General features: G+C 30.8%; 1 protein-coding gene across 2 annotated transcripts in view; it reads right to left on the bottom strand.

The window, feature by feature from the left end:
- Positions 1 to 13,583, bottom strand: part of Hrs (Hepatocyte growth factor regulated tyrosine kinase substrate) — a 58,805-nt gene that overhangs the window by 19,622 nt on the left and 25,600 nt on the right. For both annotated transcript variants that reach the window (XM_075375879.1, XM_075375880.1), the window contains 5 exons: positions 13,112 to 13,213; positions 6,015 to 6,068; positions 3,411 to 3,569; positions 1,428 to 1,653; positions 268 to 452 (listed from right to left, as the gene is read on the bottom strand). In XM_075375879.1, the coding sequence (XP_075231994.1) occupies positions 268 to 452; positions 1,428 to 1,653; positions 3,411 to 3,569; positions 6,015 to 6,068; positions 13,112 to 13,213 (726 nt within the window). The remainder of the gene's footprint in view (positions 1 to 267; positions 453 to 1,427; positions 1,654 to 3,410; positions 3,570 to 6,014; positions 6,069 to 13,111; positions 13,214 to 13,583) is intronic.

Genomic DNA, 13,583 nt, shown 5'->3' with positions numbered 1-13,583 from the left:
ATGCTTCTGCATGTATTTTAATGATTAAGATTATGTGGATGAATTCCAAACCCTTCCAGGGAATCACACCAGAAACCAGCTGCTCTAAAAGTCAGTATGGATCCGTTACATCAACTGACCAACCAGTTTTAGAAGAGAACTACTACTAAAACCCAAAATGTTTTTAAAAATATTTAACACTCAGACCATTTTTTGTTTGGTATTTAAAGACATTCTGGCTGCTGCTTCTAGGATTAAGTGTAGAACATATATAAATAACAATAATACCTGTAAATATTCCTGCTTCTTTTTCCGCATTATATCTAATTTCTGTGCCATTTGTAACTGGCGCTGTCGTTCGGCCATTTCTGCTTCTCTGCGAAGTTTTTCACGATGTTCTTCACGAAGGGCATTTAATGCAGCTCTAGCATCTTTAACTTGAGCTAATTTATCCTGAAGTCCTTCATAATAGACTGTAAATTAAAAATATACTCTTATTAAAAAGAAAAAATTAATTATTTAAATATTAATATATATCTCCTTGATGTTCTGTATGACACAACATAACATCTCTCCTTACAATATTATAAGTTAATCTATTTTCTTATTCTGAAAGATTGAAATCTGAAAAGTATGATAATGTTGAGTAAAATATTAAATTAGAAGAATCAAAAATATATTTAAGGATTTAATTAAATAGTTGTACAGAATATAATGCTTAAGGAGGGAAAGGGCAACAGGAAAGTAAAAACAGAGAGCGAGAAAAACTTTTTAACATTATAGAATATTGAGAAGTACATAAAAATGCTAGAAATTAAGACATTAAAAGACAAATCAACTGAAAACTTAAAATAACTATGAGGAAAATTCTTACAAGAACTAGCTTGGTAGGTCATAAATTAAGGAACCCAGGATATCTTAATTTAGCAATGGAAGGAAAAGAATGTAAAATCAGTAGAAGAAAAGGTATAAAACATACTACAATGATAAGAAGGTCAACTCAGAGATAGAAAAAGAACAAAATAATCAATATAAAACTAGTATTTACGAGTAATAAGGTCTTCTCAAGGAAAGCTGCTGATAATCAAAAGGACATAAAATATCAAACATACAATACAGAAGAAGCTGTTTAAAATGGTGACCTTCACTATTTATCATTCATTTTCTTCTCCCTCAACACTGTATATTGTTAAGAGTGTTTCACATGCAAAGGTCATCTGAGTGACAAGAAAATCAGTTGACCAAGAAGAGCGCTTGAATACTCAACCAAACATTGTAAACTTGTTACACAATCATAGATGTCTAACCTTTCCCACAGCAATACAAACTTTCATATAAAACGATTGATGTATCCATAAATTACCACTATCAGCCAGAAAAACTATTCTGGAATTTGAATGTTGTTATTAATTATACTACATAAAGTAATTAAAACAGATTATTTATACCTCTACTATCATCTTGTTGTTGAATATAACGCAGTAACTTGGAATGCATGGCAGTAATATTCATGAACAATGTCTGAACAGAGGAATCATTTGTAATTGACCGACCACGACTTGAATTTGACTTCATACGATTAATAAAAATTTCCACTTGACTTTGGAGAGCATGAACAAATTGTTCCATTTGTGCTTCTGATTCAACACCATTTTGTTCAACTGTTACATTAGTCTACAGCAACAAAAATTCATTACCAATTACAAAACAAGCAAAATTACAAACAGAAATAATGTACATCAGTTGTAATAATTTAAGATTAAGCTGAACTTAAATTACAGCAAATTATAATTATTGGGTAGAATAATAATTGGGTACGATAATCTTTTATACCAAACTGCTGTTATATTAGAAATAACATATTCATACACAAAGGGCTATGCTAAGCACTGTAATTTGTGCCCAACATCATTCCTCTGCATATTTTTTTTTTACAGAAATATCTATTAGAGTTATATTTTAATTTTTCTTGCTTAATGGTACAAGGGGATACACAAAAAAAAACAAAAAACTGAGACTTATTTATTTAATTTGTTTTATTTAAGATATCTTGAAAGCATCAATCCTCTTCAAAATATTGTCCATTAGATGACATGCACTTGTCTCAACAATTTTTCTACCATTTGAAACATTTTTTATATTCTTCTAGCTAATGCTTATTAAGTACATCTAGCAATTTTTTCTTAACCTCTTCTATATCTTGAAAACACTTTTCCTTTAGGTTTTTTCATTCTTGGAAATAAGAAAAGTCGGGTAAGTAAGGGAGTAAAAAATGGTTGACAACCATTTTTCACTCCCTTAAAATCCTTGATAAAACAGGTTGATTTTCAACACTGTTTGAGCAGGTGCGTTATCATGAAGAAGGAACCAGTCTCTTGATCACCACACTTATGTTGATTTTTTTCTCAATGCCTCATGTAATCGCTTTAGCACTCGCAGATAATGACGTTGGTTCACTGTGGTGCCCTGAGGAACAAATTCAATGTGAGCGAGTCCTATGATGTCAAAAAAACAAACCATCATGGACTTAACATTTGATTTCACTTGTCATACTTTTTTTGTCTGGGTAATGAAACTGTCTTCCATTGGCTGGGCTGCTGTTTTATTTCAGGGTCATAGCAGTAACACAAAGATTGAATTATGAATTTTGACATAAAACCCCGAATAGTTTGCGCCTGTTCTTTCAATTCCTGGCACACTCTCAGACAGTTCTCCCTCTGGTCATTGGAAAGCAGTTGTGGAACAAACTTTACCACAATGCATCTCATGTTCAAATCTTCAGTTAGAATTCTTTGGCATTAACTGCAGGAAATTCCAGTTATTTCTTCCAACTTGTCAATCATTCTGTGACAATCAAACATGATGGGACTTTTTGAACATTTGTTCAAAAATGTGCTGTTCTGAATTTGACTGGTGACCCAAATGAGGCTTATATTCAAATGAAATTTGGCCACTTCTGAATCAAGCAAACCACTCATAAATTCTTACCTGGTTTAGAGCTTCCTTCCCATATGCTTCCTGCAGCATTGCAACTGTTTCTGCCACTGTTTTCAAGAGGAAACAGAATTTGATGTGTTGGTACATTGCTCCTTACAGTTTGCCATCGCAAAACTACCAAAAACATTGGGAGGGACTTAAGAATCCACTGATGGTTTCTCATGAACACTACCTGGCCAACTGAGCAGAGGGAGAATGTCTAGTAAACATAACTAGCAGGAGAAGAAAGCACTGCCAACCCTCTTGCCTACAGAAAATAATTCTTGATTTTTTTTTGTATCCCCCCATATGATAATGAACTGTTTTTTATTCCTTACAACATTAGTGAATAATTAGTAATTAAATTCTTTTTAATGATACTAATTGAGAACGATAGGTTTCATAATACCTTTAATAATTAAAACATCTTGAAGCAAACTATCTGAGATAACTACCTGTTTTGTATTTAGAGTAGGCATTGGACTTGAAAGACTAGCAGGTGCTGATGGGCTGCTGTTGTCCTCTTGCTGTTGTCTATTTTCCCAGTATGGACGATTTAAATATCGTGCTAATTCAGGATCAACATCTTCTTCTGGTGGACTAGAAGTTCTTACCTGCATCAAGTAAATAATAAACAATGACCACAAAAAAACATTCAATCTGTAAACAACATGAACATGATATGTATGGATGAATACACTTAATTTGTACATAAATCAAATTTTGACGTAAGATTTTGGTTTTTAGATAAATGCAGTAGAGAAAATTTGGCCTCAAGTATCAAAAATTAAACTAAAAATATTTATTTCTTCACGCAATACTTCAAGAGAGTTTCATGAAGTTGATAGAAAAAGTAAGTTTATGAAACAAGATTAAATTATTGCATCTTAAAAAAAGGATATTGGCATAAAAATGTGGAATAGTCAAGACCAACTTGATGTTCTTATTACAATAATGTTGTCCACCATGAATATACTCATCTAAACCAGATTGTAATTAAAGACTGAATCATCAAAATTCTTGGCAGGCTGGGGGTTGCAATAAGAAGAAAGTAATATTTTATCAAAACAATAGGGAAAACTTATTTCAGCTCTCCTGTAAACTCAGACATGATACTTGGCAATCACTCCCAAAGATAAAACACCTGTTAAAAAAGAGATATATCAAACTATGGAGAAAGTTCAGAAGATGCAATATAAGAACTGATCACAATTCTGTAAAAGGACCTTACAGGTAGAATTTGCTTTTGCTTCTGTAAAATTTTAAGGAACAGAAATAGAGATCCTAGAACTTAGAAGGGACTATTAAAGTATGTATTATTTTTTTTTCTAGTACTAAATGACAGGATACTTTCCTGTTAGGAAGTTTTGCCTACTTATACTCAAAACAACTAAAAAAATAAACCAGTATACCTTGTTTATCAAGACTGTCAGTTGCATTATTTATTTATTTATTTTTTAAATAAAATTTCACAACATATTTCTTTAGTAATTTTGGTCTAATCTTTTTTATCTCAGTACAGTATTATGAGATGGGCAGTATCAATGGGTTTGGGTGGAAGTTTTTATATGAATGTGCAAGTGGATGCAGTCACAACAGCCCATTGAACTTATCTGCTCATTGTTTGAAAAACTGAAGTGAATTGTTCTTTTGAAGAACGCAAGTGATACAGTATATATACTTTCTCAATGTGTAATGGGAAAAATTATATCTTTACCTATGCCTTTTTCCTAATTTATAGACCAATTTTTTGGGAAATTTTTCTCACTGTGTGTAAAGTCTGAATTTATCATAACAAGATTATTTACATAAAAAATAATTTTTTTTATGTAACATCTGATTTCTTGGAACCATTTGAGATCAAAACAGGACTGTACCAAGGCGATGGACACTCACTGCTACTACTCAAACATAAACAGTAATAAAATCAAAATAGTAACTCTATTTAAATACCTCAAAGAAATATAACAAACAAAAAACTTCAATCCAACCTTGATACATCTACAGTAAAAAAATTTAAACGCAAAAATAAGACACTACAACACAGTTATAAAACTGGAAGCCACACATGCAGCAGAAACATTCTTCTACTTGAATGAGCAATCATAGACAGATAGAATCCAGAAAATCAAAAGAAGGATTGGAAGAACCTGCATCAACATACAGTACCAGAAGACGGGCAGTAGTGGATCATGCCCAACAAAGTTGGAAAGTTGGGTACAAAGAGTTAGAATCCATCACTGATGACATGATAACATATCTTACACTGATAATACGTGTAAGAAGAGTCTAGGATTCTTTGGACACATCATGAAGGTGCAAGAGCCAAGACTTCTGAAACCGTTGGTACAGTACAATCTCGCCTTGAAAACACTGAGACAGGATGCAGATGGATCAGAGAAATAAGAGAGGATCGGAAGGAAACTAGCCTTACACAAGAAGACACTACAGAAAAGAAAATTGAACAAAAAAATTATGGACAAAAACACTCACTTCATATTCATAAGAAAGAAACTCACAACTTGAACATTTTCAACACCAGAAAGGGCATGGAAATCGGAACGAATGAAAACTGTAATGGGAAGACTGCAAGGTTTTCAAACAGTCCCTTCAAAGAAATTTGGATAGTGGACTGACTAAACCAATTCTATGGGATCATAAAAGATGAGAAAAAAGTTTTTAAATGAGTTCCCACATTTTACACTTTATATATAAAGTGATCACAGCATGGCATTTTTCTGACAGTCTGACTTTCACTCATCTATAACACATATGGCTCCATCTATCTGGATAAACAGGGTTACAATGATAACCATTTAAAATAATTGTAATAATAAACCAAAATTTTGGAGATAGACAATTATAATAAACTGAGTAAGGGACCTGTCACCTACATGTCACACTGCTTAATCATATTCACTGTATTTTCATATTTAAAACATCATATTATTAACATTAACAAATAAAACAAAAAAATTATATTTTAACAAATGTTATATATTACAACCTTAGTAATATGCTTGCATTTAAAATTTTATAAAGAAATAATAAATACTTACAGCAGGAGGTGGAGAATAAGTTTTTGCTCTATTACTACCCAACTGACTTAATTTCTGGAAAATAAAACAAACTTAGAATTACATACCTTATATTCAAGTCTTATATTTAACGATAAAATTTATATGTCTAATTTTTGCATTATAGTATCAAGATACTCAACTCTGCGGCCAAAATCATCATCTGAAATTTCTTGCAACAGGTATAGCTTATAAAGGTAAAATTTTTTGTTTTAAGAATATTTTTGAACTGAAAAATAACTGATGTCATGTTGGACAACAGCTTTCTGAATTGATGAATGAAGAAGGTTTTCAACAAAGGTCTGCAATACATCTAATGACTTTGCATCAGTTGCGACAGTTCTTGGGCTACCAGTGCAAGGACAATTCTTTACAGTATCGGTTTCTTCAAATTGCTGTACCGTCTTCATCAAAATTGATTTACTTATTGGTTCTCTGTTTGGAAATCTATTATTAAATAAATCACACACCTCTTATAAAGGCTGAACTCTTGTCACCATACCTGAACATACACAGAGCTATTCTTTCGGTTTCACTTAAAAAAGGAATTGTTATTTGAAGATTTAATATTTAATAAAACTAAATAAATGAACATGGAAACTAATAATAAAACTTTCACCAAAAAAACATAATTGAACTGCTAGGCCTACAAATTAATTTTTACTAGCACTATCAAATTTTATCATTAGAAGTATGTTGAAGTAAAAAGGAGAAATGAAGCGTTAATAAGTTGTATTGTTTCAACTTAATACAAACTGCATTGTTGCAAATTAAAAGGCGTTTTACTCAACTAAATTTGTAATACATTTTTTAAGTAAGTATTTCCAGCCGATTTGTTTCATTTATGATAAATAAAAAATATCAGCTGATGTAGCCATTTAATTATTTGTTGCTGTGTTGTTAATTATTAGTTATTGATATTATTATCAATATTACAGCACTGTTTGAAGTTTGTTATTTTATGCATTATGAATATAAAATGCAACAAAATTGTTCATGTGGCGCACTTTACCTAGTTTTATTGTTAACACAATTTTTTCTTCATTGCAACTTTGAATGATTACAACTCGATAAAGAAGGCATTAACGAATAACAGATTTCACCATTGTTTTTCTTATAAAATTTTAAATTGAAAACATGCGTCATATCTCTTATTTAAAAAAAATTATGTTTGATTCAAGATGATTGATCCAAGATGGCAGACATAAATTAAAAACCCACCATAATGCATATTTTTTTTTAACTATGTAGAACCCCATTTCTTTCTGCCTCCAAATACCTCTCAGATATGCAGTATAAATAGTTTCCATAATTAAATATCACCTGTGTATATACACAGAGTGAGTCAAAAGTAAGGAAACCCATAAACAACTTTAAAACTATTCCAGATAGAATACTGTAACTTTCAGGATAAGGTATCGGTCAACTACTTTACCTTTTGATGAGAAATAGAATTTCAACAACTTCTTGGGGAAGGTGGCCCAAGGTTTGTAACTCAAATATTTTAAATGGTAACATCCTTTGTGTGACATATAATTTAAAGGTCTGTTTAAGACAAGAAAAATGGTATAAATGAAAAGTTGGTATGATGTTCGTAGCCAAAACGGCTGTGGGATAAAGTTTGGATTTTGAAAAATATTACATTGATAATTTAAGGAACTATTACCGCAAATAAATATATTTATAAAAATTTGATCGAATGGATATTATGGAATAAATTTATTTAAAAAAAAACTATTTATTAAGCCTAATAACATTTGTATATTTACTTATATTTCATTTTAATAAATGTTCGAAACGTCCTCCTTCTGTTGTTTGACAGTGTGCCAGTTTCAAAAGGATGATACTGCATTATTCGCTGATTCCCTAATGATATTCTGCACTGATTCTCAAAATTCTATTTCATAAATCACTGATATCTTGGGACTTCTATGATAAACAATACTTTTTAAATAGACCCGTAATAAGTTATCCAATGGTAATAAGTCAGATGATCTCACTGGTCATTCTATTTAACCCCTTCGGCCAATCCATCTTCCAGGATAAAATGCATTTAAAATTTCACATACCTGAAGATCAAAATGAGACAGGTACCATTCTGTTAAAACCAAACATTTTGGAGGTTATGGTCAACAACATTTTGAATGACTGGAATGATATGGGCCAAGAAGCAAAGCCTCACATTTCATTGCGTTTAAATTTCCATCAGTAAATATAAGCCCTATCAATTATCCACCAACAATACCTGCCCATAAATTTACTTTGATTGTATACTGTGTTATGTGCCTCATGATACCAATGTGGATTACTATCAGTCCAGTTTCGACAATTATGGTGATTTACATTGTAATTTTAAAAAAAATATGGCCTCATCATAAAAAATTGTGTTGTTTAATAAATTAGGAACTGTACAAATACTGTTTATTATAATTTTGCAGAACACAAGTCTTCGATTGTATTCATCTTCATTAAGTTCTTGCACCGGAAGAATTTTTAGGGGTTTGAAATTTTCACTTTTTAATGTTTGAATCACTGAACTTTGGCTAATGTTATGTTCTCGTGATGCTATTAGAGTTGAGGAATGAGGATTCTCCATAAATCCTTGCATAATCTCCAATGATTTGCTATTATTTGTTGCAGATTCAAGCCTCCCTGGTTTTCCCCTATTAAAATTATCTCCATTTTTTCAAACTGTTTGATGGTTTTTGACACTGTATAAGGTTTTGATTATTAGATGTTGCATTGAATAATTTACAAACATCATTATATGACCTAACCCTATTACCAAAGCCACTCATCATTAAAAGTGTGGCCCTCTCCTGCTCATTAGGTGATGACATGTTGATGGCAGATAGCACAGAAAAAATTAATTCAGTAAAAAACAATTACAAAAAAGGTAAAATTAGATGAAAATAACAAAAGTGGCTTTCAAATGTGGTAAAGATAAAAAAAATGAATTAGCCAACATATCACAATAAAATCTCTATGATGGAAACTAACAGTGTACTAATGAAACATTCTAAATGGGATATTATACAAAAATGAAGTAAGCTTCATTTTTGCAATAGTGGTAAGGGACTATCAGTGATCAGTATGATTATGTGACATTTTTATTTATTTAGTTGCTAAATTGAAACAAAAACAATTTTTTTGTATTAAAAACAAACATTTAAAAAAAAATTTTAAATAAATTTCAATTGAATTTTAATTTAGTTCAGTTTAATTTCTTTTTATTTAATTTTTATTATTAGAACTTACTAAATGTAGTATTCTTAAAATTCAAACTTTATCCTGCCGCCATGTTGGGAACAGATACTGTACCAACTTTTTATTTATACCATTTTTCTTGTCTTAAAGAGACCTTTAAAGTGATTTATCAAACACAGAATGTTACCATTTAAAATATTTAGTTACCCCTGAAGAAGGGGTTAAAATTCTATTTCTCGTCAAAAGGTAAAGTAGTTGACCGATACCTTATCCTGAAAGTATTCTATCTGGAATGGTTTTACAGTTGTTGAGAGGTTTCCATACTTTTGACTCACTCTGTTTATATTAATGTGTTCTATTAATACCAGTGACACACAAAAAAAATTTTTTTATGTTTCTCTAACTGTGATATCGTTTCTAGAATTGCTTTTCTGCATACATTACAGATCTGTAAATACAATTTTTCTATCATCCTTAATCTTCTTCTTCTTCCATCACAGTATAGATGATTCACCTGTTCTGGTTTCAAAGGGTTACCAGTGCTTTCTTGGCTGTCCCATATTTCTTTTGCCTTTCAGTTGATAGTGTATTATTTCCTTGGGGAACCTTACTTCTAGCATCCTATTAACATGGTCCTTCCACCTCTCTTTGTTCTCTACTATTGTGTCACATAAGGGTAGAACATATAACTCTCTTCTGATATTCTCATTCCTAAAACAATCTTTTCCAGTACACCCCTTTACTGAACGGAGGTATCTCATTTCCGCTGCCTGAATTTTACTGAGCTGTCTCTTTGATAAGTCCCAACCCTCAGAGCCATAAAACAAAGTAGGAACAGCCATCACTTTATAAAACTTCATTTGAGTCTCATTCAGCACCTTCCTGTGCAGTGTACCAAAAAAATGCTGTGTTTTACAAAAAAAATTAAGGAAAAATATAGTTAAAATCTGTAAAATTTATAACTTTGCTTGGCCATACCTGTGTTAGAATGATTTCACTGATACTTTTCTTTTATAAATAGCCTCAGGTACATCTCGAATTAATGTCAAACAGTAATCGGCTAGCATGTTAGTATACCATTTCCCTTTACAGCAGCTTTCCATCACCAAAATATCTTTGTGGAAACGTTCACCGTGTTCGTCACTCACATCTCCGAGGTTGTCCACAAGAATCCAGATGCGAGTGGAGGAAGTGTATTTTCAAACACATATTACGTCCCATAGCTCTGTATGAAGTAAGAAGCTGATTAACAATATTGTGGTAATAGTTGGTTTTCTCTTAGCCGAGAAAAATTTTGCATACGTCTTTAAATGAAGCCCAAGCTGTACTTTCTACATTATTTGAGTTAAATACATCATCTTTGACCAAACTCTCTTATTTGAAGACCAACAAATATTCATTCTTTAATTTTTTCTTCACTTACATTTGGAAATTTCTGCCTGATATACAAAAATCTCGGACTATCCTTCTTCACTGCTTTTACAAAATTTTTCATTAGTCCTAGCTTGATATGGAGAGGGGGATAAAAATATATTTTTGGGTTCAACTAGGGGCTCATATCTAGGAGTTAATATCTTTCCCATTTAGGAGTTTTCCCATTTTGGAGTTTTTTTATCTTATTTCTTCCACTCTTTGGTAACATAATATTTATCCCTAGCTTGGCTGTTCCATTCGTTAAGAAAACACATGTACTTAGAATAGCCTAACTGCATGCCTAACAAAATAGCTATAACTTTCAAATCACCACATTTGTTCCAGCTGTGTATTTTAATAATTTATTTTTTCAAGAACGTCTTTCATCACTCTTATGTCTCTTTCAAATTAATATCATAAGTGATTGGTATCAAAGGATATTTGTTACCATTGTGTATTAGAACCACTTTTAAACTATACGACAAATCTATGAAAAGGCACCAGTCCTCAGGTTTTTGATCATGTCCTAAGTGCAACATAAGCTCACCAATATTTATGCAATAAACCAAATTATTTTCATCAATAAAGTACTGAGAAAATTCTTTTTGTCGACTTTGATATCCTGAAATTTTTGTATTTAAAAAAAAAAAAAGTCTTGATCCTAACAGCTCAGCTTGAGTTTTTTGATAAATTTATATCCCTAACCAAGTTATTTAAATTCACCTTGTGATGTAAGATGTAGTTTATTGGAAGATAATTCAAAATCAAAATCATTGTTTTCTTCTTCAGTACTGTCTGATTCTTCATTGCTGGTTTCGAAACATACAATCACAGATGGCTCAGGAACTGGAATAATTTCAATGTGAGGTACAGGCCTGATTGCAATGAAGGATATTTTATAGTATGTTTAGATTTTTTAGAAATTCTAGACACACTTGTTAAACAAAAGTAAGAATCAGTTACATGATCCTTTGGTTCACTCCAAACCATAGGTCACTAAATGACAAAGCTTTTCGTGTACCTTTCAGCCATCCTCTTATATGAGGAGCCCACGTCTTATACTGATCCCAATTTTACACTGAAAGTACAAATGATATGCTTTTTTAATTAAAGATGTAATGTTTTTCTATTTGATTTTACAGTAAACTCACCACATACATAACAAAAGGCATTCGCATCATTTACACAATTTCAAGCCATTATGATACTGCACTGCTAACAAACTTAAGACAGCAATAAGACTTAATAAAATTAATTCATTCCTAAATTCAGTGCTTAATGCAAACAACAAAGCTGTATTTTCGGCTACATGTTTTGACCTGCACAGACATGATTAATCAGGTCCTGAAGGCTCACTCTTCAGTATTAGATATGATGTCGTGTTATGTGACTATGATACGATTTAATTCTTTGTATAGTATTGTTTATTTATAGCTTACAAATTATGTTAAACAATAAAAATTGAGTTAACAAAATACAATATAGGAGCTTAAAATGTTAACTACATGTTGAAAAATTAAAAAAAACCTTTAATTAAAATTTTAAACTTTTTCAAAAATGGTGGGTCATAGAAAGATTCTGAGTTCATATTTGTTTTCAGCATCAAAAAACAGATTAAAATCACGTATCGCATGTTAGGCAACAAAAATTATGTTGGTCAGTGTAATATTGTCTTCTAATGTATTATAAAAAATTTATTAAAAATGAAAAAAAAATAGAAAACAAAACATTCTGTATTTAATAAAAACTACATTTTCACTTGAATTAAAAGAATATTATAACATTTCAAAGAATTCAACTGTTTGGAAGCATTTCATTTATGTAACACAGAAGAGAGTACAGAAAAGGATTTACAAATCTAGTAATTTTACTTACTACTTCATTGGATTACTGTCTGTGACAGCTGTATTACAATGAATTAACGAAAGTAGTGGTGAACAGAAGAATTGAAAAATTCATCAGCTTGCAGGCAGCATAAATCACTTCTTTAAAATTTATTTTATATGGTGCTATCAGTTAAAATCATTTTTCAAATTATAGAGAAAATGAGATTGACTGTTAATCGAATGTCAAACCTGACTAATAAAGAACAGATACTTAATAAGCAAAGTAAAAATTGAATAATGATGGTTGTGTTGTTATACAGAAATTTCTGGATAAAAACTTATCTATAGAAAACATTTACTAAGATTACACATGGTAAACATCCCAGGTCTAAAGACATTCCCAAATTTTAAGCTATTTCTATGTGCTCCAGAATAACTAAATTTTAAGAGATGAAAGAAGAATAAAAATAAATCTAAATAAATGTAGAATTTAATATAACATAAAGAAACTAATACTAAAAAACAAGGAACCATCAACAATACAGAGATCTATCAAGTAGCATAGTTATATAATTACTGTAACAATTATGTAAAAAATGTAAAGTTTTCTTCTGGTATTATTACTTAAATTACCTGCTTATCTTTCTGTTCAGCTTCTGACTGTGATAATGCCAATGCTAACTGAAGTTCTTCTTCCTCTCTTAATTCATCTTCAGATTTACGTGGTGGTGGTGCCTAAATTAATTTTTTTAAATGTTGAAAACAATTTCAATAAAAAGACTAAAAACACAACACATCATAAAATAAGAATTATACATTTGAAAAATTACAAGTGACTGTTGCAAACTAATTTCATTTTTTAAATTTTATATAGTTGTGATACTAAGCATGTGGGATGTAGTCCTTGAACCAAAAATTTGAAGCATTGGATCTTGTCCTAGATGTTTACTAAATGTATTGTATGAGTTAGAATTTATTTATATAACAAAATGAATTATCAGATATTCTTTTACAATAGCTGTAAATTATCCAAACACAAGTATTTAATAAAAAAATAACTTTATTTAGAAAAAAATATCATACCTGTATAATTTGTGGATATCTA

Source organism: Lycorma delicatula, chromosome 9 (genome assembly GCF_047948215.1).
Source record: "Lycorma delicatula isolate Av1 chromosome 9, ASM4794821v1, whole genome shotgun sequence".
NCBI classification, from domain to species: Eukaryota; Metazoa; Arthropoda; class Insecta; order Hemiptera; family Fulgoridae; genus Lycorma; species Lycorma delicatula.
The sequence above is the reverse complement of the archived record's forward strand: the minus strand, read 5'-3'. Positions and strand labels throughout refer to the sequence as shown.